The 24,936-nt window shown below is 44.3% G+C and overlaps 1 protein-coding gene across 1 annotated transcript in view; it reads right to left on the reverse strand.

Moving 5' to 3' along the window:
* The window catches only part of BRD4 (bromodomain containing 4), a 217,795-nt gene that overhangs the window by 90,101 nt on the left and 102,758 nt on the right, over positions 1-24,936 (reverse strand). Inside the window, exons 11-12 of the mRNA XM_060240745.1 lie at positions 7,308-7,517; positions 5,532-5,728 (exon numbers count right to left, since the gene is read on the reverse strand). Coding sequence (XP_060096728.1) covers positions 5,532-5,728; positions 7,308-7,517 — 407 coding nt within the window. The remainder of the gene's footprint in view (positions 1-5,531; positions 5,729-7,307; positions 7,518-24,936) is intronic.

Genomic DNA, 24,936 nt, shown 5'->3' on the forward strand with positions numbered 1-24,936 from the left:
GACCTTGGTAACTGAAAGGGATACTGCTGTTGAAGTGTCCTTCTGCATAATGTCAAAGACTGTATCATCAATGACTGGTTGAGACTGGACTACAGGCAAAGACAAGGAATTCGCCATCCTTTTAATGAGTTCCCCATAGGACTTCAAATCTTCTGAAGGAGAGATTGGAAGGTCTTTGCCTGTTTTAGATTCTGGGGACAATCCCTCATGATGGCTCGATTGCTCTTCCCCATTGTCATCGGAGGTCGATGGCGAAGACAATACGCTCTCAGCCGATGGTAAACCTGGGGAGTCAATGGCAATTCCAGTTGAGAAAGTTTTCTCGATGTCGGGACCAATGGAGCATACCGGATTCCTGACCAACCTCGGGGTCAAAGTCGGCATTGATGCCTCTCAGCGACCTGGTGGAGAGTGTGCCGAGACTCTAGAGTGGTGCAAAGCCTCCGAGTGCTGATCCCAGTCAGGGTTTTGAGGAGGGTACCATGGGTCTGGAGAATGGTAATGGTAGCTACTGAAAGGGTAAGCCCACGATCGCGGATCCCAGTTGGGCAGAGAATGAGGATGTCTAAAAGGGTCTGAAGGCTCCCCGAATCTTTCGGGCTGGATCAAGGGCATCTTCAGTGTCCAGCGATCCCTCGGCTGCGAAACGTCTAACTCTGATGCTGAGCTAGGATCACCACCCTCTTTTGAGTCTGCCGACCGTTCTATACGATTGACCTCCTGGTCAGAGCTAAAGAGAGAGGTCTGTGGAACATCTGTCGGACCTGAGGGGCTCTTTGGTCAAATCAGAGAAGCAAGGATTTTCTCCGGAGGCTCCCCCGAAACATCGCTGGGTCCTTCAGTGGCAGAGAAGGAGTCTGCCTGTCCTGGCACCTCTTTTTCTCCTTGTGCTTCCTGGGCTCAGCAGAGCGTGAGTCCCAGGCCCCTTTGGCCTTCTTGGCCAGGGTCAATGGTTCTGAATGGGATGTCGAGTCTGCACGCTTGTGGGGGCAATTGACTCCCTGGAATGATTGGATCGGTTGGCTCGAAAATGAGGCCGGAACCAATATTGATGCCGGGGCGGCCATTGAAGTGCTTGTCAACACCGATGTCGACATCTGCTGTGCAAGAGCCGATTTCACCAGCGCCGCCAAAAGTTTCGCAGCACGGTTTTTCATAGTCTGTTTGGAAAATTTTGAGCAGTGATGGCAGAATTCCACCCAATGACCTTCCCCAAGACACAGCAGACAAAGAGAATGTCTGTCCGGAGGAGGGATCTTGCTCCCACACTTAAAGAACCGCTTTAAAAAAAACCCAATGCTTTTCCATAGAGATGGCGGGAGAAGGGCGGGAGGGAAAACCCCAAAGGGGTGAAACAACTAATAGTCTCTAATTATATATAATTACATAATTATATAATTTAAAACAGGAACAAGGAGAAGAGAACCCGGAGAAGGGAAAAGGTAATAACTACCGGGCGGAGTGACGAAAACAAGTCTATCCGACGCGGCGGTAAAGAAGGAACTGGCGGGATATTCGTGCCCACCGGACTTTGGAATTACCAATCGGGGATCGGTGCTGGCGCTTCATCCCATAAGTGTGAAGCACAGAGACCACGAAGAAGATCTTCAATGTCCATACTGACGACGCGACCTCATCCAATTTGTTACAACGCCCACTCACCAGGTGGGACACATGCTAGATATGATCTTTGCGGTGGGAGTTCTAGTGGATGGTATTACTGCTGAAGCAGTGCCATGGTTGGACCAATATGCCCTCAAGGCTCGTGTGGATGTCCCACCCCAAACCCGTTTAGGCAGCGAGCATATTTTAGCTCGCCTGCAGAGCCAGATGGAAACGGAGCAGTTCCTGGCCCCCTGGAGATTCTCTGAATGACCTGGTTGAGTCCTGGCATAGCAGACTCCTCGGTGTCCTCTGTGCCCTCGTTCTAAGCTAGTGCCGTGGTATAACCCGGAATTGCGGCAGATGAAACGAGGGCTCATACGGCTAGAGAGGCAATGGCGGCGTACTCAAGACGAAGTGACTAGAACATCTTATAGAGAGTTTATGAGGTCCTATGAGATGGCAGTCAAAGCCACAAAGAAAACTTATTTTGTGGCCAAGATTGCATCTGCAATTTCGTGCTCGGCACAATTGTTTAATAAAGTTCGGACCCCTACAACACTGTTACTGGGGCTCCCCAGGTGGGAGCACATATAGCCAGGGCTGCGGGAACTGCACTGGTTGCCAATAGTATACCGGATTCGTTACAAGGTGCTGGTTATTACCTTTAAAGCCCTGTATGGCCTAGGACCTGCCTACCTTAGGGACTGTCTCTCCCCAGAGGTTACTTAGATTGGGATCACAAAATCTACTAGTAATCCCCGGGTCGAAGGAGGCCAAATTAAAAACCACTAGAGACGGGGCCTTCTCGATTGCAGCCCCCTGCTGGTGGAATCAACTGCCAGAGGAAGTGAGGGCCTTGTGGAAACTTGCGCAGTTCTCTTCCGGCTGGCGTTTAACTGACATGGTGCCTGTATCTCGGAATTTGAAGAAAGGCCGCTGCCACTAAAATAGCACTAAAATTACTATTCTGTTTTAACTGCTGAATATGTAATTTTTAATATTTATTGATTTTAATTGTCTGTTGTGATTTTATGCTGTAAGGCACCCTGAGCCTGCTCCGGCAGGGAGGGCAGGATATAAACCAAATTAAATCAAATAAAAATAAAATAAAAACCACAAGTGTTTCTGAGCTCAGTTCTGCTAGCCAAGCAAATCTGGTATGGAGCTAAAGGAAAACCCCTCCCCTTGATGTTGATTCTGTCAGAGGTCCTTGTCTGCTGCTGAAGAGCTAAGAAGCTACCCTGTGAGCCAAGACTTCCTTGTCCCAGAACCACCACAGGGAAGTGTAATGCTAAGCTGCAGATGACAAACTGAAATGACCACAATACATTTGGTAAAGATTATTGCGCTCTGGACAAGGGCAAAAATCTAACCTGGAAGCAACAGTTTCACATTGTTAAGACAGAGAGGGAAAGAATATGTGTTGGATTTCTTATACATATATATGATGTTTCTATATGACTGTTTTTATTGAAGGGACCCGAAGTATTTCTCCAATAAAAGGGATGGTTGGCCAATGGATGAACTTATCTGGAAAATACATTTGGTGCTAATTAGCGGCTGGCCGGATATATGTGGAGTCACCCCAATGTGACTGCATGACACAAGAATGTTGTAAACAACTTGGGACACAGAACATCTGGTGTCTGAGGATCTGGGAAAACAAGTCTATTAATCTCATTTTGGAAGAGGACTTGTGACAATGCTCTTAAATGGGGCTCCAATGAGTCCAGCGTGAAGAAATACTGCAAAGCAGCCTGAATCTTATAGAATAATGTTATGGATTTTGTCTATTCCCTATTGGGAAGAGATGGGATTGATAGGAGGCTGAAATGGTCTCCTATAGAGGGGTTTCTATAACAATCATTTCAATACTGTAGTGAAAGGGGTAAGAGAGAGAGATTGCCAAATGGGGAATCAGCCTGTCAGGAGTTCAGGCATGGGACATAGAGGAGAGATTTTTATTAAATGGATTTGTTAGACTTTCCTAATAGGCTAGGGAACTATGGTTGTATAGAATGCATATACACATACATAGCCTTTCCCTTTTCTATATATTCACATATGGCAATATTCCCGGTCTCATATGTGATTTTATTATGCTATATTATGCTACTATGTTTTATTATGACATATGTGTAATGAGGTATTGATTAGAATGAGTGAAATAGGGTTCTCAGGCTTTCATGAGAAAGTCTTTGTTCATTGTTGGTCCCAGATGGGGATTTTTGCCCTTTAGGTCCCGCTGCCTTTGCCCTTTAGGATTCAATGGGCCATTGGTACTAATTAGCAGATGTATTTGGCAACAATAGGTGGTTTCTTATGTAACGGGGGGGTTTGGGGCTTTCTAGCCAAAAGATGATGGACTCTGGCTTTCTGGATTGATTGGATATAAGGAAAGGGGGTACTTTCTGGATTCTGATTGGACAGAAAGGGAAAGGGTGGATGCTATGGAAAAGGTATAATTGGGCTTACCAAGGAGGGTTTGTTAGTCAGCTAGCTAGTTAACAGTGAGTTTAGGAGAAGCCTCTTGGGAAGCAAGACCCCTCCATACTTCTGCATAGACAACCACCCGAAGCCATAGGAGAGGTGAGGTTGAAATGCTTTTTGCTATCTTTACAATGGCTTTGCTTTTACTAAATGTAATAGGCTAAGGAACCTGAGCATAGGAAAGACTATAGCCATGTAACTGAGAAACTATGTAACCATGGGTCTTGTAACCACACACACTCATGAGCCCATGTAGTCATATAATCATGTAATCTTGTAATCCTGATCTTGTCAGAATGCTGCAGTAACTAAGATTTGAATAAATTTCCAATATATATTTTAGAACCTGAAGTCTGGTGTCTTTGTCCCTGAGGGGTGTTCTTCCCAGAGTATTTGAATAAAGTTCCCCTTTTAAGTACAGAATTCTGTATACTTTATCTGTTAACAAAAGCAAGACCAAATATAATTCACTGGGATTTATGGACACCTTGCAAGTCAAGGAAAGGTTAAAGAGGAAAGAACCTAAGTTGCTAAGAAGTTGTATTCTCAATCTCACAGTCTAAAAAAGGTGTAACTTACTTGGGTGTCTGAGACGACACTATCTCCTATAGATGCCACCATGGGAAATGTAGCAATTGTCTCAGTCCTTCTAGTATTGATTTACTAGAGCTAAACTTGATGCATGAACATTTGGGATAAGCTGGCTAGGGACTGAATGCTCAGTGTGAGGGCATGACCTGTCATGCTGAGGATTCAGTATGATGTTTATTCTTTTCCTTAGGTTTCTGCTGAGTATCAGCAGTTGCAGATGGGTCAAAAGTATAATTTCTGTCCTGATTTTAGATCACTTGGGAGACCTTTTCAAACAAGCATCTGTTCCTGGAACAGATTCACAGTAACAGATCCACAGGATCTAACCCAATATTCAAAACATTTAACTTAAGCCAACTACAATTTTCATCACAGCTTTATATTCAAGTATCTAAGAATTTCTGTTACATAGCCAAAGAACCTTTATGATCAAAACCCACAATGATATTTGGTGTTGGAAAAAATATGATATTGCAATTTCCTGCCATGCAGGAAGTGCTCATTGTCTCGCAAAGCCTGTCACAGAAACTAGCAACCACTGGAGGTTTTGCTAAGGAACTGCTGCTTAATAGAAGAGATTTGCTAAAACTGAAATAGTAGTGATAATTATTCAAACTGAGATGCTATCTAACATTTGAATGTTAAATTCAAACAAAGAGCAGTATTAGCGTTAACTACAGTCACACTACCATAATGTGACAAAGCCCAAAATATTATGACCTCAACTAGATGCTTGAAATACATGAGGTAATGAGATTCTGCGGTACTCCTAGTTATGTTCTAAATGTTTCTTATTCTATACTTATTAAGCAAAAAGTACAAGAAGGCACACACAGAGGGCTAACCTTGAGTTACTGTTGCTGTTACTTTTCTTGGCCTTCTTAGGTGGAAGATCCTTGGGTTTATTTTTCTTATTCTCTTCCACTTCTTCTTTCTTTTTGTGCTTCTCTTTTTTCTTTTCTTTTTTGTCTTTTTCTTTCTTCTTTGGTTTGTTCTGTTGGGGCTGGGACAAGGCAGCCAACTGCTCATGTACTGCTTTAAGCTAAGAAGCAGATAAAGATTGAGACAACTTTGCTTGGACTTTCTTCTCCCATTTATTCTTTCTTTACTGCTCTTCTTCCCCCCTTAATGCAATCTAATTGCTATTTACAGATGGAATAAGCATGTGCAAATTTAGTGCAACTTATCAAGGCCTATGGAATAGGAGGGGATGAGACTCAAGACTAAAAAAAAATCTTTGCACCCTTAACAGAGCACAGACCAGAGCAGCAGATTAGAGTCCTCCTTTGGCCCACACCTCTGCCATAGGAAATTTTAAAAGGAGTTCCCTTCTTTTGTGAAAGCCTCTTTTCCCTCAAGATGCAAGACACAGAGCTAAAATAAAGGGCTGTGTGCCATGATCCACAAGTGAACCTGTCTATTACCTTGAACTGAAAACAGAACTGAACTCCACAAAACATGCACTAGTATAAAATAAATTGCTCAACAATCAGGTGCTTAAGTAGTTCTTCAGCAGTAATAAGGGATCATCTCTCTCTGATTTAACCCCAGAGACCTGGGAATGTGGGGCATTCTATATGTTCCAGATCATCAATGGAGAAAAAGAGTATGTGGTCCAGGAAAGGCAATTCTGTCTCTAGGAATGATTTGCTTCTTTCAGATAAGGGATGGGGGAGTGGAATGAACCTAAATCAGAAATAATGAATGTGGGGGGTTGTAGAAAATACCCAACAGGAACTCATTTGCATATTAGGCCACACCCCCTGACACCAAGTCAGCCAGAACTGTGTTCCTGATTAAAAAAAGCCCTGAATGAATGTAATGTGGGTGGGTGGGTCTCTATCTGAAACTTTGATTAGTTCAGATGACCTTAAAATATTCCTGAATATATTTCAAGAAGCAAAGGTGACTTAAAGGCTAAATTAAATGAGATACCAACTGCTGAGGACTCTGGATCCAGATCCAGGATTAACTCGTTCCCACATTTTTGTGATTCTTTTGGACCTATATGTCCTACTGAGGAAGATGTACAGGCACCATTACAACTACCTGTGTGTTTTTCCCAACTAAGTTAACAGCAGCCACAATGACAAGGTAGGGAAAAACCAGAGATCATAAAAACTGCACTGGAAGAAATGCCTCTTCCTATAATACTGCAGTCCAATCTGAAGCATGTGCTTACATAACACATCCAATGGCTATTTACCAGTAAAAACAATGAGGGATGTCCATTCATGGATTTCCCAGCACCTTGTCTATTGTGATCTTTAGTTAAAACAAATCTGGCCAAATATGGTCTCATCTTTCCATTGGGATAAAGCATGTTGATAAAACTGAAAATACTACTTTGGTGCTAGAGCTAGCACTAGTATTATGCCAGTTGTTCCATTGTAAGGCTACAAATTATAGTGGGTTACACATTTCTCCAACTCCATAGATAAGCACTACAATCTGACCAATCTTTAACAATAAATATAAATATGAGGATGAAAAGGAATTCCAGAATATGGGTTGTGATCCTCTACAAGTTAGTCTGTGTGATACAAAACAGAAGAGCCAGAAAGCTAATGTTAAGCAAATTACTGACCTCCAGGTTCACAGCAACATAATAAACATTTTACCTGTTCCTGAAGTTCTGCTAACCGCTGAGCTCGCTCTTCCTCAGAATCATCTGATGAACTGTCACTATCCGAAGAGCTGTCGCTGCTGCTATCACTGGATGAAGGTGGGGGCATTTTGGGTGGGGGTTGCACCACTACTGGAGAGGAAGCTGGAATCATGGGTTCTTCAGGTTCATCTGGCATTTTAGCAAAGCGCATTTCAAAAACATCCTGAGGAAAACATGATGATTATATAAAAGACTGTTACATACTAGGGTGATCAAGAAACTATGCAAATAGCTCAGTGATTTCTATTACATTCTGCAGAGACTAAACAAAGTTGTTGCAAACTGCACACGGATATAGGCCACAAAGGTCTGTCCCTTGTAGTGTGAGCACCATAGAAAGGTTTAGTGTGCAACCAATGTTTCAAGTACATATTTTTTATTTCTCTCACAAAACAGTGGCTGCAATCCACTCCCAAAGAGAAAAGTGAAGTGCTGCAACTTCTAATATTCTCACAGAAATTCCTGAAATATACAGGTAGGAATTACACTATATTCCCTTAAACCACAGAATGAGGAAGTAAAAACCACTCCAACAAATAAATGGTTCAAGATGATATTATTGATTCTTTATAGAAATGATAATATGTTCCAAGATTTTTTCTTGATAAGGCGATTGAAAGCATAATAGTGTCACAAACGGAATTTGAAACTGCAGTATTTGAAACTGCAAACTCCATTTGAAACTGCAAACTTTCACCGTAAAGGGGAGTGTATCTTCTGTCAACAACAAAACTGTATTTCTTAGGGCAGCCTACCATGTCCTCTGTCTTGTTTGAAATAACTTCGAGTGTGTAAACCCTTATTTCCAGATTGCAAACCCTCAGAACCAATGTACTGAGTATAATGCCTGCAGTTCCCAACAGGTACAGCTGATTCAAACAAAATAGTTGATGATTTGTGTCAAATACTACTTGATTATCAAATGGTGACAAGAAACACCTTTTACCCACTTCACCTAAGGGAGCTAAGACAGCAATTATGTCATCTCATGAAGTGATCTCTAGTCCATGAAATCTTATATGCCAAAATATGTCCTCTGTAGGATGCTGATAGGTTTCTGCTTAGTTTAATAACAGCAAACAAACCCTACCCCTCTGGAATTATCATCATGGACGGCTAAACATTAGGTAGCATCTTTAGATCAGTATATTTCCTGCGCTATTTTTCATCCTTCACCAAAGTAGGGCTGGTGAATAGGGTTTAGGACTCTCTCACTGATAGCAGCTACTTGAATATTCTTTGTTTTTAATTGTGAGTACACCTGGCTAATGGATGTGCAATGCAACAATTTTGTGATTCCTTTTAGATTTTAATACTTTCCCATTTCGGTTATGGCTATAACATTATAAAAACAGACAAGAAAGAAACTTGTAAACTCTTAATATCAGAATATAGGTTGGATTCAGATTAACACTTTCATGGACACATGGGGTGCAATTTTCCTGCTTCCCCCTTTCCATGGAAGTCGAAAATGGCCACCTATCCCTCAAGAACGGGATTTTCAGGGGGGGGAGTGCACTGCAGACTGGCGCAGGAGCGGGGAGGGGGAAATCACACTCCATTGTGTGACAGATACCTCAAAAAAACCGAAAGTTGCGGAGAGCACTGGGGAGAAAATTTCATGAAGTGTTTTTCCTATTAGAATTAGTGAGATGTTTTAAGATGTTATTCATTCAAAATGACTATGTAAGAATTTTATCATTACAAATTGTTCATTCTTGGTGTATACTGTTTATACAGTATGTTTTCATAAATATTTTTTAAAATAAAAATATGGATTATAAAATTCAGGAAGAAATTATCAATACATATTGTAACATTTACATAGTATTATCTCAGTTATTTAATATAGAATAAAGTCAAGGTATAGAATAAAGCCCTCTCATGGATCGTTGCCTTTACATGACAAGAGGGCTTGCCCGGTTCAGTGAGGCTGTGGGCTATGCCATGCAAGGCCACCCAAGATGGACAGGCCACAGCTGAGAACCCAGACAAAATGTGATCCACTGGAGAAGGAAATGGCAAACCACTCCAGTATCCTTGCCAAGAAAACCCCATGGACAGTAACAAAAGGCTAAAAGATATGGCGCTGGAAGATGAGCCCCTCAGGTCAGAAGGTGCCCAATCTGCTACTGGGGAAGAGCGGAGGGCAAGTACAAGTAACCACAGAAAGAGTGAAGCGGCTGGGCCAAAGCCAAAAGCCAAAAGGACACTCAGCTGTAGATGTGTCTGATGTTGAAAGAACAGTCTGATGCTGCAAAGAACAATACTGCATTGGAACGTGAAACATAAGATCTATGAATCAAGGTAAGCTGGATGTAGTCAAACAAGAGATGGCAAGATTGAACATCGACATCTTGGGAATCAGTGAACTAAAATGGACGGGAATGGGTGAATTTAACTCAGAGGATCACTACATCTATTATTGTGGGCAAGAGTCCCGTAGAAGAAATGCTGTGGCCTTTATAGTTAGCAAGAGAGTGAGGCAGGCAGTAATGGGATACAATCTCAAAAATGACAGAATGATCTCGGTCCATATCCAAGGCAAACCATTCAATATCACAGTAATCCAAGTCTATGCCCAAACCACTGACGCAGAAAAGGCTGAAGTGGACCAGTTCTATGAAGATCTTCACCACCTTCTAGAATTAACACACATAAAAAAGATATCCTCCTCATTATAGGGGACTGGAATGCCGAAGTAGGAAGTCAAAAGGTAACCGGAACAACTGACAAGTTTGGCCTTGGAGAACAAAATTAACCCGGGCAAAGGCTAATGAGAGTTTTGTCAAGAGAACACCCTCTTCCAACAACCTAAAAGGCAACTCTACACATAGGCATCACCTGATGGGCAACACAGAAATCAGATTGATTATATACTCTGCAGTCAAAGATGGAGAAGCTCCTTACAGTCAGCAAAAACAAGATGACTGAAGATGACTGCGACTCAGATCATGAGCTACTCACTGCAAAATTCAGGCTTAAACTGAAGAAAACTGGGGAAGCCATTAAGGCCATTCAGGTTTGACCTTGATCACATCCCTTATGAATATACAGTGGAGGTGAAGAATAGGTTCAAGAAACTAGAGTTGATAAGAGTGCCTGAAGAACTATGGACGGAGGCTCGTGACATTGTACAGAAGGCAGCAATCAGTACCATCCCAAAGAAAAAGAAATGCAAGAAAGCAAAGTGGCTGTCTGATGAGGCTTTACAAATAGCTGAGGAAAGAAGCAAGGCAAAAGGCAAAGGGGAAAAGGAAAAATTCACCCAACTGAATGTAGATTTTCAGAGAACAGCAAGGAGAGATAAGGAGGCCTTCCTGAAGGAACAATGCAAAGCAATAGAGGAAAATAACAGAATGGGAAGGACAAGAGATCTCTTCAAGAAAATTGGAGAAATCAAGGAAACGTTTCGTGCAAAGATGGCCATGATAAGGGACAAAAATGGTAGGGACCTAAAAGAAGCAGAAGAGATTAGGAAGACGTGGCAAGAATACACAGAAGAATTATACAAGAAGGATCTCAATGTCCTTGACAACCATGATGGTGCAATCCGCTGACCTCGAGCCAGACATCCTGGAGTGTGAAGTAAAATGGGCTTTAGAAAGCACAAAAAAAGTCAAGGTACTTTATTGGAGTAGATGAATTGATAGAGAGTTTCTCATTAATATATGTAAGAAAAGCAAACCATTTTTCAACAAAACTATCAGCTATTAGCGGATTTCCATATCTCAGAATACATGAGCACAGCTTATCTTGGATCATCAGATCCCAAATTTTATCAAACCACTGACGAATAGTAGGACATCTATCAGATTTCCAACATCCAGCTATATTAATTTTGGCTACCATTAACAATAAAGAAAGTAGTTCCTATTTCAGTTTAGAACATGATTTTTTTCTGCCAAATATTTAGTAGGATATTTTCTGGCAGGAACGGGATGTCAAATTCTATTGTTTCCATAGCTATTTCATTCACTGACTTCCAAAATGAGTTGATTTTGAGGCAGTCCCACCAGCAATGTTTTAGAGTGCCTATCTCCCCACATCCTTTCCAACAGTTTGGATTTGAAGTCAACTTGCAACAAAACATCTTATACAGCATGCAATACCAATGAGACCAAAACTTAAAAAGTTTTAATATACAAATTCTAATATACGAGGATTTGGATTTATATAAAGAGCTTTCCACAATTATTTCCATAGTTCGTCTGAAAATACCGTCTCACAGTGCTTGTGCCATTGATTTTGTTGTGAGGTTGGACTTCCAACGGATGTTCGGGTAATTGAAATGTCCCATGATCACTGTATCCCTTCTCTTGGAGAACTCTACAATCTGCTGTAGTATCTCATCCAAGTTCTCTGCCTGACTTAGTGGTCTATAGCAGACCCGCACAATAATATCACTGTTTTTTCTTACTCCTTTTGTTTTTACCCAGAGACTCTCAACTGAGCTGCCATGCTCAGATTCATATATTTCCTCACAAATATATACCTCCTTCACATATATTGCCACGCCTCCGCCTTTTCTCATTTGCCTGTCCCTTTTAAATAAGTTGTACCCCTGAATCCTAATATTCCACTTGTGAGTGTCATCCCACCAAGTTTCAGTAAGGCCTATTATGACATAGTCTCCTTCCTTTATTAGGACTTCAGTTCCTGTTTGTTTCCCATACTTTGTGCATTAGTGTAGAGACATCGGAATCCATGTTTTATGCATCCCGAGGGTTTAGTTTCCGTACATTCCTGCAAGTTACATTACCTAGCGTATGTGCCACTCTTTGCAAATCTTTAACATTCTTATTCCCAGTTTCTGGCATCATACAAGGCTTTGAATTATTGTCTCGCTCCCCCATACAATTTAGTTTAGAGCCCTCCTTATTAGGTTAGCAAGGCTGTTACCAAACACCTTTTTTCCTACTGCTGTAAGGTGCAAACCATCTCCTGATAGAAGACCATCACCTCGAAAGCGTAAGTCGTGGTCCAGAAATCCAAATCCTTCCTGACGACACCATCGACATAGCCAGTCGTTTATATGAAGTATTCTTCTTTCTCGCCCTAAGCCACAGCGTTCAACAGGAAGCACTGACAAGAACACAACCTGTGCACCCAGCTCCTTCACCTTCTGACCCAAAGCCATATAGTCTTTTCTAATACATTCAGGGCTATGACAGGCAGTAACATTCGTTCCCACGTGGATCAGCAAGGAAGGATAGTAATCCATGGGCTTGATAAGTCTTTCAATCCTTTCTGTCACGTGCTGGATGCGTGCACCCGACAGACAGCAGACCTCTCGGGATGACGTCTGGTCGGCACATTTTGGGCTCCACCCCTCTGAGTAAGGAGTCTCCAATCACCACCACCTTCCTCTTCCTATATTGGGGAGCAGAAGTTCCGGGCTTCTTATCCACAGGATCCTGAGAAACTTTCTTCAAGCTTCGTGGAAGCTGGGGAAGTAGCCCTTGTTCCAATGGTTCAGAATCAGTTACTGTGGGGAGATCCTGAAACCTATTGCTAAGCAGCAGGGGCTCAGAACATCTCCTGATTTTCTTTCTCCTTTGCGTTACATTTTTCCAGGAACCCTCCTCCTGTGTTGGGTTCTAATTGCTGAGATACCACTTCCTCTCCCTCCTCTTGTCCTTTCAAGAGTGCCTCATGCGTTTGTCAAAAAAAAAACCCCTCACCTTCCTTTATACACTGCAATGTGGACAATTGTGCCTCCAGTCCCTGTAACTTCTCCTCCAGCAGGGCCACTAACTTACACTTGCTGCAAGTGTAATTTGTGCTGCTCTCAGGTGATGCCAGCCAGTTGGCTTCTGGGGGCAACAGCTTTCAGGGAAAGGCATTGGGGGGGGGGGGTGTCCTCAGGGTCAGGTGGGCAGATTTGTTTTCCAGGAGCACCTGCTGGCAGGTGGGGTAGCCAGTCCCAAGCCCCACCATGCAGGAGTGATCAGGAGAGGGAAATGCTCCCTTCCACCTACGCCCTGATCTGGAGATGTAAAGGGGAAGCTGCAAGGGGGGGAGGGAATGGGGTACAGGAGTAGATGACACTTGCCTCTCCCCACTCCCCCTTTCTGGCTTGCTCCCAGGCATCTAGAAGGCTGAGCATCCTCTCTTTTTCTAGAAGTTTCTTGGTTTTCCTTTCCTAGGTCATCAGTGCATCCTGGCTGAAAGTTCCAGTTGGAGTTTTCTTTGTGAGACTTTTTTACCTCTGCCCCACAGAATGCAAGTAATCTCCACCTCTCCATCCCCCAGCCCCACTCAGGACACAACCCAGCCCAGCAGAGCCCTGCACAGAAACCGACATTCTCCTCCAACCCCCAGAGATTCAGAATGCGGGGAAGCGCTAGGGGCACACCAGTCATCTGTGCAATCACACACTGGGTACTGTGCCTGTGCTGTAGTCCTCACCGGGAATGTTTTAAAGCTTAAGACTCTTGGTGGGCTTTCTCTCAGATCTGGCAAGCAGGCACCAACTGCGCATGCCTGAAACTGAGGGAAACCCTGCCCCCACCTCAGTTCCTTCCTTACACCACAAGGAAACCTTAGACAGAAGGCAAGTCAGGGAGAAAGCCAGCAGTGGGGAAGAATGGGTGGATATGTGTGACTGCACAGATGACCACTGGAAGATCACAAGTTATAGGTAAGCAACCTGTTGATCTTCTTCATGGTCTCTGTAAAGGCCACACACTGGGTGACTAGTGAGCTGTTGAAGTATGGATGGGAGGCGCTGGCAAAAATCACCCCCAAAAGAGACAACAGGCAGATATCAAGTAAATCAGTATGGTTATACTAAGGAACAAGGCAGAACAGGCATATTCAGCAGGTGTGCAGTTAAGACCACAAGCACTCAGTAGTATCAGAACAAATGAATCATTCATCTTCCTTTTTTTTTTTAAGAGGAGAAAAACATTTGAACAAATTAAAACCGAGAAATGGATTTCAGTACCACTTGGCCAAAGCCTTAATGTTTAGGGCACAATGGGTAGCGAAAGTAGATGGTGTGGACCATGTAGCAGCTGTACAAATATCCTGCAAGGATACTCCAGCACAAAGGCTGAAGCTGTAGATAAAGTCCTTGTGAAATGAGCTCTAGGTAAGGAGGGCAGGGGGTTCCCTGATAATTCATAACACAGTGCAATGGCATTGAAATCTATTTTGATAATCTTTGAGGAGAAACAGGATTGCCTTTTGTGGCACTGGGATAACAGACAACCTAAAATCTTGTCTGAAGCCTTTAATATGGTCAATATAAAAAGCAACCCTTCTAATGTTCAGGGCATACAAAGACCATTGACCCTCATCTGACGGGTAAGGGAAGAACACTGGTAGCAGTGCATTGTTGCAGTGGGCTCACCAACCCCAAAGTGACACATTGGTGGAAGGAGTGAGATCTGGAGTCTCCTGATAAAAGGGGGCTCTAGGCAGAAGACTGTCCAGATTTGTCCACCAGACCAGGGACCGGAGGACTGAAGCTGGAACGTCAAGACATAGAAATTGTGGGTCAATTCCCAGTTTGAATGCACGCAGGAACCAACACTGGATGGGTCACATCCAAAGGCATGAGAAGAGAACCATAACAGTGGTCGAATCCATAAGGCCTAAGAGTCTTTGAATCTGTAAAGCAGTCTGAGTTCATGTTGAAAGAAAGATCTGTGACACGTTCAGGATGCTCAGAGCCCTGTCAATTGGGAGAAAGGCATTGTGTTGGATGGTGTCAAGATGCGCACCAATGAATTTTGAAGTCTGTTGGAGTAAGACAGGATTTTTGAAGGTTCATGAAAAGACCAAGAGAGTTTAATAAATGAAGTGCGGTTAGTTGTAAGAGCTTCCATGAGTTGCATCAAGCCACAAAAACCCAGTGGTCAATGTAAGGGAACACCTGAATACCTTTCATATGAAGGTATCTTATCACTACTGCCATGCACTTCGTGAATATACATGGAGCCATTGAGATGCTGAAGGGGAGAGCCTGTTATTGGTAGTCTCCGCGCAGAGGTCTTACAGTTTTGCCATTCTAATAAACTGGCGGGGCATTTTGGGTACGTGAAAACGCTACATTTGATCAATAGACAGTTCTGGCAGCCCTCTATGAAAATAAAGGATATATCCGAATTTGTTGCATCCTGCCCCATATGCCTAATGGCTAAAAAGAGGGGGGGGGGACCTCCCAGGTTATTAAAACCTTTGGAAACGGCAACCCAACCCTGGTCCATGATGTCCATGGACTTTATAGTAGAACCATTCATCTCGCAAGGGAAAACCGTAATTCTGGTAGTAGTGGACACCTTTCCAAAACAAGCGCATTTTATTCCATGTGCACAACTGCCCACAACCAAAACTGGCCTACCTGTTCTTCCATCACATTGTGAAAATCCACTAGTTCCCAGAAAAGATAATTAGTGACTGTGGCCCGCAATTCGTTGCCAACTTCTGGCGGGAATTTTGTAAATTGATGGGTATAGAGCAGGGGTTAAACTCAGTTTACCATCCCCAGACGGACGGCCAGACAGAACAGATAAATGCGCTTCTAGAGCAGTATTTACGGTGTTATGTGAATCACCAACAATCCAACTGGGTAGACCTGTTGCCGTTCGCTGAATATGGATATAATAATAGTGTTCACAGCTCAACCAAGGCTTCACCTTTCCAAATAGTGAATGGGTATGAGGGCAAGACCATCCCATTGCTGCCGGGAGGAGAGGGGCCCAAAGACCCCACAACTTTTGAACAATGGTGGGGAAAATTGGGGAAAAGCTGGAGCTGCATACAAGAAAACTTAGAAGCAGCCAAAGAAGCTTATAAAAAACAGTATGACAAATCACATGTTCCCGTATGGGATTTCAAGGTGGGGGACACAGTGTTTGTATCCACCAAGAACTTACCACTGAATCAGCCTTCCAAGAAACTGGCCTATCGGTTTTTAGGACCGTTCAAAAGCAAGCGGGTAATTAACAAAGTTACTGTGGAATTGGAACTACCCAAACTGTTTAGTAAAATACACCCTGTCTTTCATTGCAGTCTTCTGCGCAGAGACCCGGGTGGTACCCCTTGACACACTAGACCACCAGCTCCACAACCTATCCAGATTGGGAATCAGAGTCATCATGAAGTGCAAGAAATTTTAGATGCAAAAATTAAACGTGGAGTGTTGTATTATCCGATTAAGTGGAAACACTTCCCTGCCAGTCAAAACGAATGGGTGGCAGAGCAGAATGTTTTAGCCCCTGATTTAATCACAAAATTTCATAAAGCGTTTCCCCAAAAACCCCGACACTGAATAAAGGGAGGGCAGTAAGTCAAGCATGGTAAAAATCAATGGTGATCTATGATTTTATGGCCCTCTTTGAAACTAGTTTGTAACACATCATGGAGAGTCAGTATGGTTTGGTTTTGTTATTCCTTCCCTTCCCCCCTCTTGCTTTATTGCCTGGGTTAAAAGAGTAGTGCGAAACGAAACTGGGAGTGAGAGGAGCAGAAGTGTAGGGAGTGTACATGGGAGTGTAGGCCATCTGGGAAAGCAAGGACAAGATACTGATAACGTAGTGGGAATGTAGACATTTATGATAGTTTATGTGTTAGCTGGCATTTTGTACCCCTTCCCGTGAGAACCCTTTGAAGTGTGTCCTAAAAGAAGTGTATGTACTTTTGGTATCACTCTCAAGGTTCTGAACCAAGAGAGCATATCTATTTAGCAATAAACGTAGTTTTGTATCCACTCGACTCGTTCTTTTGAAAATCGCATGCTTGACATTTGGTCCATAAAGCATATTGATACCGCTAAAGCATGCCAGGTAATTCACATTCTTAATGTCCAGTGCCAGCATGGAGTAGAATTTTCTGCCAAACACATCGAGTTTCTTTCCAATTCTATCAGTCAGTGTGAAGGAGGTGTGTTTCCCCTTTGAGGAAGAAGTCACAGAGAGGGAGTTGGGTTTAAGGTGCCAGAAGAGGAACTCGGCCCCTTGTTCCTGTACTTTATACATGTGGTCAAGCTGCCTAGACAACACTACTGTTAAGGCTGGCTTGTCCCATGTAGATTTCGCTGTCTGCATTAAGGGGAGGACCACAGCGGTGGACGTGTCTTTCTGCACAATGTCATAAACTAGGTCAGTGACCTCAGATTGGGGTCGTATGACTGTGAGGCCAAGAGTATTAGCCCTTTTTTAACCATTTCTCCATAGGATTTTAGGTCCTCCAATGGTGAGATTGGCACATCCTCAGTTATAGGAGTCTCTGGTGCTGGCTCCTTCAGGGAATCCTCCCCATGGTCTGGGTCTGATTTTCTGTCTGATGAGGACTGGTCATCTTCAGAAGCCAATTTTTCCAAGCCCAAGGGTACAAGGGGTTGCTTAGGCTTTGGTGTAGGAGGTGTCTTCTCCACTTTACGCTGGTTCTTTTTAGGTTTGGTCGGGCATCTCATCGATCCCGAGGAACGAATGTCCCAATCTCGAGGTGGAACCCAAGGGAAGGATGGGGGATACATTCTGTATGGGTAGCCCCACTGCTTTTGCTCCCAGGGTGGTGCTGGAGACATCAGAGACCAGCAATAGTCTGGCTGTGGATACGGTTGGTACGGATCTGGTGGTCTGTACGGATCCTTAGGTCTATTCAGATCTGGTGGTCTGTACGGATCCATTGGTCTGTTCAACTCAGTCGGGTAACGAAGCAGCTGTTCCTCCAGTCTTTTCACTAGGGCTGGGGCCACTGGTTCCCTCCTAGGGGTGGATGGTCTGCTACCCTGAGCGGAGTCTGAATCGGGGTTGCTCGGCTGGGTATTGGTCAGTATTGACCACACCGGAGTCTGCCATGTCCTCTTGCCCTTCCTCTGGGGAGTCCTCCTGTCTGCTTGGTGTCTGCAATATGCGTAGGGGCATCGATGTTGACAAAGACAGGTCCGGAGTGAGTGTAGATAGTCTCTGTTGAGACAAGCTCCCTATGGGACTCCTATGTCTCTTGAAGGAGGATCAGCCCAATTGCTCATCTCTCTGTCGGGGTTTGTTCTTCTTCCTCTTTTTAGCTGGAGAGGTAGAGGAGAACTGTGAGGACGTTATCATCTGATTCAGTACCGTGGTTCCCGTACTGATCCTGTTTGACCCTGGTTATTCTCAATATGCGGATGACACCCAGCTATATTGTCTGTTGGACGACTGGTCAGCTACAGTTTTGGCTGAGGGTTTGGAGGCCATGGTGGACTGGCTAAGGAAGAGCAGGTTGAAGCTTAACCCATCAAAGACGGAGGTTCTGTGGTTGGGGGGGAGCGGGGTTGGAGATGGGAGCATAGACTGCTGACTCTTGACGGGGTGCTATTAACAAGAGCGCCTACCATCAAGAGCCCAGGAGAGACACTGATACCTTGATTCAATGCAGGCCCAAGTCACGAATATTGCCAAGGTGACATTTTTTCATCTACACCATGTCTAGCACCTAGCTCCCCACCTATCTTGCTCGACCTGCGCACGGTAATCCATGTGATGGTCGCCTCCAGATTAGACTACTGTAACTCTGTCTGTGCTGGCCTACCCCTGAGTCTGACCCAGAAGCTCCAGCAGGTCCAGAATGCAATGGCATGAGTCCTGACAAGAATGCCATGAACGGCACATATTCTACCTGTGCTGCACCAGCTACACTGGCTGGTGGTTGAATATCTGGTCAGATTCAAGGTTTTGGTTATAACCTTTAAGGCCTTGAGCAGTCTGGGACTGACACATCTATGGGACCGCCTCCTCCACTATGTCCCTAGAAGAGTGCTACACTCCATTGGTCGAAATCTGCTAGTGATCCCTAGTCCTAAAGAGGTCCGGCTGTCCTCAATGAGGGCCAGGGCTTTTTCAGTCCTGGCCCCCACATGGTGGAATGCTCCGCCAGAAGACATCAGGCCCTACATAGTCTTTTACAGTTCCACAGGGCCTGTAAGTTCTTTAGTGCCAAGCCTTCGCATGAGGACAGCAACGGTTGCCATGCTGGCACCTTACATAAGAACATAAGAGAAGCCATGTTGGATCAGGCCAACGGCCCATCAAGTCCAACACTCTGTGTCACACAGTGGCAAAAAATTTTGTATACACACATACACTGTGGCTAATAGCCACTGATGGACCTGTGCTCCATATTTTTATCTAAACCCTTCTTGAAGGTGGCTATACTTGTGGCCGCCACCACCTCCTGTGGCAGTGAATTCCACATGTTAATCACCCTTTGGGTGAAGAAGTACTTCATTTTATCCGTTTTAACCTGTCTGCTCAGCAATTTCATCGAATGCCCACGAGTTCTTGTATTGTGAGAAAGGGAGAAAAGTACTTCTTTCTCTACTTTCTCCATCCCATGCATTATCTTGTAAACCTCTATCACGTCACCCCGCAGTCGACGTTTCTCCAAGCTAAAGAGTCCCAAGCGTTTCAACCTTTCTTCATAGGGAAAGTGTTCCAGCCCTTTGATCATTCTAGTTGCCCTTCTCTGGACTTTCTCCAATGCTATAATATCCTTTTTGAGGTGCGGCGACCAGAACTGCACACAATAGACCAGAACTGCACACAGTAACCAGAACTGCACACAGTAACCAGAACTGCACACAGTAACCAGAACTGCACACCTTCTTCTCCCCCCATCCCCGATGTAATGACTGGAAACTGAATAACAGCACTTTAAATGAGACACCATCAGGGTTTGTAATTTCTTTTTAATGTAACTGGTTTTACTGATTTCAATGTATGTATTTTATTCTTATGTTGTACATTGACCAGAGCCTAGCACTGGCTGGGATGGGGTAATTCATTAAGTTAAAAAAAAGAAGTAAAAACAATGCTGACCTAGAAATTGGTTGTGACCACTCCCCCCATAAAGGATCTTCTGAAGGACCCGGGGAATAGAGGAATCCTTAATGGGTGACATCAACTCATAGGGTGAAACCTTCTGTCTTAGCTGCTCCTTCCCCCTACCAGTAGGTACAAGTGACTCAAAGGTTGAGTTAGTAAACATGCAAACAGGAAAAATCCCTGCCCTGCTCTGCGTCCCTTGAAGCCCTCGCCCCCCCGGAGCTGGAACAGGAGAAAGGCCCAGCCTCCTTGCCAGGCAGCGGGTTGAACCTTGTAGTGCCCTCTGCAGGAGCCAAGCTCCGGTGGGCTGGCAGAGCAGGCAGGAAAAGCAGAGCGAGAAGGTAGAGGAGGCGGGGTGGCAACAAACAAACGCGGGAAAGAGCCGGGAAATACTACCTGGGGAAGCCAAACAATGTGTGTGAAAGAGCAGCCGCCGCCAACGTCCCACCCCGGCCCGGAAGCCACCACCGCCTCCCCCCGCCGCCGTCCCACAAGAAAATGGGCAGCCTCTCTGGTTCCAGCCGCCCCAAACAATCCCCCACACGCAGGATATTTTCTGGCGGGGGTGGGGCCAGTCCCTCTCCCCCTCTGCCCGGCCAAGCAGCGAAACCCTTTCCTCCTGCTTAAAGCTCTCTGTATCCACAAAGCCACTCCGGGCGCAGCAGGAGGAGGAGGAAGGGGGTGGCGCCTTCGCTTTCCGCGCTCCAAGGAAGGAGGCTGTGCGGAAGATGGCTGCAGCAGCAGCTGTGGCAGCAGCCCCACCGGGTGCTGGAGTCGGCCTGGAAGCCACCGCCGTCTCCCCCGCCACCGCTGAAGGAAGGAAGGAAGGAAGGAAGGAAGGAAGGAAGGAAGGAAGGAAGGAAGGAAGGAAGGAAGGAAGGAAGGAAGGAAGGAAGGAAGGAAGGAAGGAAGGAAGGAAGGAAGGAAGGAAGGAAGGAAGGAAGGAAGGAAGGAAGGAAGGAAGGAAAAAAAATACGGTAGATGGGGAAGGAGGAAGAAGTAGAAAGAAAGCAACTTTATCTGTAAATGCATTCTCTAAACTGCCAGCTGACTTGGAGAAGAGATTTAAAGAGACAAATGCCTTCTCCAAGCCAGCCAGGGCAGTGGGGGCATTGAGAGCCACACAATGTGTGTGAAAGAGCCATATGTGGCTCCCAAGCCACAGTTTGGCCACCCCTGCCATAGAGGTTTCTATATATCAGCTGTGTAAAATAACAAATGGGTTTATTGGGTAATAAATGGGCGGTGCCTGTGTTTTGAGTTAGGACGGGAAGTGGTGTGTCGTTACTTCGCAAGTACGGTATATCCCTTTTACATTTACGGTATTTTTATTTCATTACCCCTTTTACACTGCTGCAAAGAGCGTGAGACCAGCTGTCACAAATTCTTCCACTATCTTTCCTTCTCTCCCTGGCCCTCCTGTTTGCACAGATCAGCAGCTTTGATAAAGGAAAGGGGTTGATAAAGGTTTTGATAAAGGAAAGCGCAAAGAAGCCCGGGCAGGGGCAGGGGTGGGGGGGAACCACTCCAGGAGCTATGTCAGTCGCTCTGGCCTCGTCGCTGGGCCTAGGCCTCTGGGGTGGGTGGGACTTTGCTAAGCATCATTAGATTCGAAAGGAGTTCTGGCCAACACATTGAAAGGGACTACACAACTTTTAAATGCTTTCCCATCCATTGGAAATAATGAATGATAGGGGCTGGCTCATCCTCATCAATGCAAATAAGGCAACTCCTTACAATCAAAGCCCTGGTGCCCACCAGCCGGCAGGCTCACTGCATGCAAGTGAGTACTTTTTCCCCCGTTTTCCTCCTCTAAAAACTAGGTGCGTCTTATGGAGCGAAAAATACGGTAATCAAAGGCTTTAGCGTAGTCAATGAAGCAGAAATAGATGTTTTTCTGCTACTCCCGTGCTTTCTCCATAATCCAGCAAATGTTGGCAATTTGATCTCTAGTTACTCTACCTCTCTGAAACCAAGATTGAACTTCTGATAGTTTATGATCTACATACTGCTGAAGCCTAGCTTGTAGGATCTTTAACATGGCCTTGCTGGCATGTGAAGTGAGTGCAATGGTGCGATAGTTTGAACATCCCTTGGCATTACCCTTCTTTGGGACTGAAATATAACCTGACCTTTTCCAATCCTGTGGCCACTGTTGCATTTTCCAAATTTGCTGATATAATGTGTGCAGCACTTTACCAGTCACTTCACTGCTTACTCCCAATTCAATATAATTAATGAACTAGTTAAAAAGCATTGGACCCAGTACTGAGCCCGACAGTTCCCCACTGCTTACCACCCTCCATTGAGAAAACTGCCCATTTATAGTCACTTTCCATTTCCTATTAATTTGCCAGTTTTTGATCCATGAGAGAACTTGTCCTTTTACCCCATGACTCTCGAGCTTACTTTTGATGAGAAACTTTTATCAAAAACTTTCTAGAAGTCAAGGTAAACAACATCTATTGGGTCCCCCACAAAAAACTCTTAACAGGTTAGTGAGACAAGATCTTCCCTTACAGAACACATGCTGAATCTTCCTCAATAACTTTTGTTCATCAATGTGCCTACTCATTCTCTCTTTAATAACGGCTTCCACCATCTTTCCTGGTATTGAAGTCAGACTGTTTGGTCTGTAAATTCCCAGATCTCCTTTGGAATCCTTTTTAAAGATGGGGGTGACATGAGCTACCTTCCAGTCCTCAGGAATGGAAAATTTTAATGAAAGATTACATATTTTCGTCAGGAGATCCATAAGTTCACCTTTGAGTTCTTTCAGAACTCTTGGATGTATGCCATCCGGGCCTGGTAACTTATCAGTTTTTAAATTGTCTATCAGTCATAGGACCTCCTCTCTCCTCACCTCAATCTGAATCAGGTCTTTCAACACCCCTCCCAAAATCAGTGATTCTGGAGTGGGTAAACACTTTCACAATGAAGATGGAGCCAAAACTGCATTCAGTTTCTCAGCCATTTCCCTATCCTCCTTCAACAGTCCTTTTACCCCTTGGTCATCCAAGGGCCCCACTGCCTCACTGGCTGGTTTCCTGCTTCTAATGTATTTTCCCAAGCACACCCATCCCCCTCAACCCCACTCCTCATCTCAAAAGATGCTTCAAATGTACAGAAAGAGTCTGTTTATGGCTCCATGGAGGGGTTGACAATGCCCTCATTCCTAGGAAACATAGACAGCCTTTTATGACCCATACTAAGTCACATCCCAAACCAGAAAGGGACAGCTCCCACAATCCAGAGCCTGGCAGGATCACAGATTCTGAATTCTGCTCTCCCAAACATCAATTCCCTCTTTGGTTTACAAAAAAACTACTTGTGGAATTGTTGTATCATATGTTTGGCACTGATGTCAGAGGCTTTAACCCATTCATTGTGTCCTTCTGAGAAATGCTTCCAGCTAATCAAATAGTACAACACCCCATTTAATCTTAAAGAGTCCAAAATCAGTTTGATTTCATATTGTGGTTCACTATCCATGAAAATGGATGAGGGGGGTTGGCTCTGGGTGCCACAGGTCCAGATCAGGGTCTCTCTTGAGCAGACTAATATGGAACACAGGTTGTATATGTTTGAAATTCTTTGGCAGTTTAAATACCACATTACACTGTTAATAAGTCTCTTTACCTTGAAGAGGCCTAAAAATTTCCACCCCAGCCTTTTGTTTGGCAAATGTCCCCTTAAATTATTAGTAGATATATACACAGAGTCCTCAGGTTTAATGTACCAAGTGGGGGACCTCTTTTTATCAGCTTGATGCTTATAATCCAGCTTTGCTTTCTCCAAAGTCTCCTTAGCTACCTCCCATTGTGTGACTAAGTTGTTCCACCACTCAGTTACATCTACCTTGCCTGAGGTAGATTGTTCCCCCAATCCCAGTAATGGTTTGTTCTCAAATTCATGTCCTATGTGGCAGGGGATCACTCCAATAGAGTTGTGTAAACTGTTATCATAACAATGTTCAGCATAGGGTAAAAAGTCCACCCGATCAGATTGCTGATTATTAATATAGCACCTTAAAAACCACTCCAAGATTTTATTTGTTCTGTTTGGCCATCAGTTTCTGGGTGATAGGCAGAGCTCAGTCCTTGTTCCATGCCACCCATCTTTAGAAATTCTCTCCAAAAGCAGAGCACAAACTGGAGGGGGGGGGGCTATCCGAAATAACCTTGTCAGAAAATGAGTGTAATCTCACCACATGCTGCATGAACAACTTGGCTAACTTTTTCACAGGGGGCAGTTAAGTGTATGGCACAAAGTGGGCTTGCTTCGAGAAGATATCTATGATCTCCAGTACAACTGTTTTTCCTTTGCTAGGGGGAAGGTCTATGATAAAATCTGTAAATACTGTTGACCAAACAGATGGGAGAGAGTCTCTAGAGGCTACAAAAGACCCAGCGGTTTTCCTCCCCTACTTTTCACATTATACACATATGCATGAACTCACACATTGGGGGATGTCTTTGTGCATGGCCAGCCAACAGAACTGCTGTTGCACTAGGTATGATATTTTTACAAATCCAAAATGTCTGGCTAGCTTACTATCATGACAATGCTTTAAAATCTCCCACCTTAAAGACTTGGGAATGTAGATCTTGTCCAGCTTGTAGATTCAACCATCTTCCTGGGTGAACAAGGAGTCAATCTCCTCTTCCCTTTTGCTCGTATGTTGGGTGAGGTGAGACAGTGTGTCCACTAAAAAGTCTGACTTCCCCAGGAGATGCTTCAAAGTGAATTGAAACTTAGAGAAAAATT

Source organism: Heteronotia binoei, chromosome 5 (genome assembly GCF_032191835.1).
Source record: "Heteronotia binoei isolate CCM8104 ecotype False Entrance Well chromosome 5, APGP_CSIRO_Hbin_v1, whole genome shotgun sequence".
Taxonomy (NCBI): Eukaryota; Metazoa; Chordata; class Lepidosauria; order Squamata; family Gekkonidae; genus Heteronotia; species Heteronotia binoei.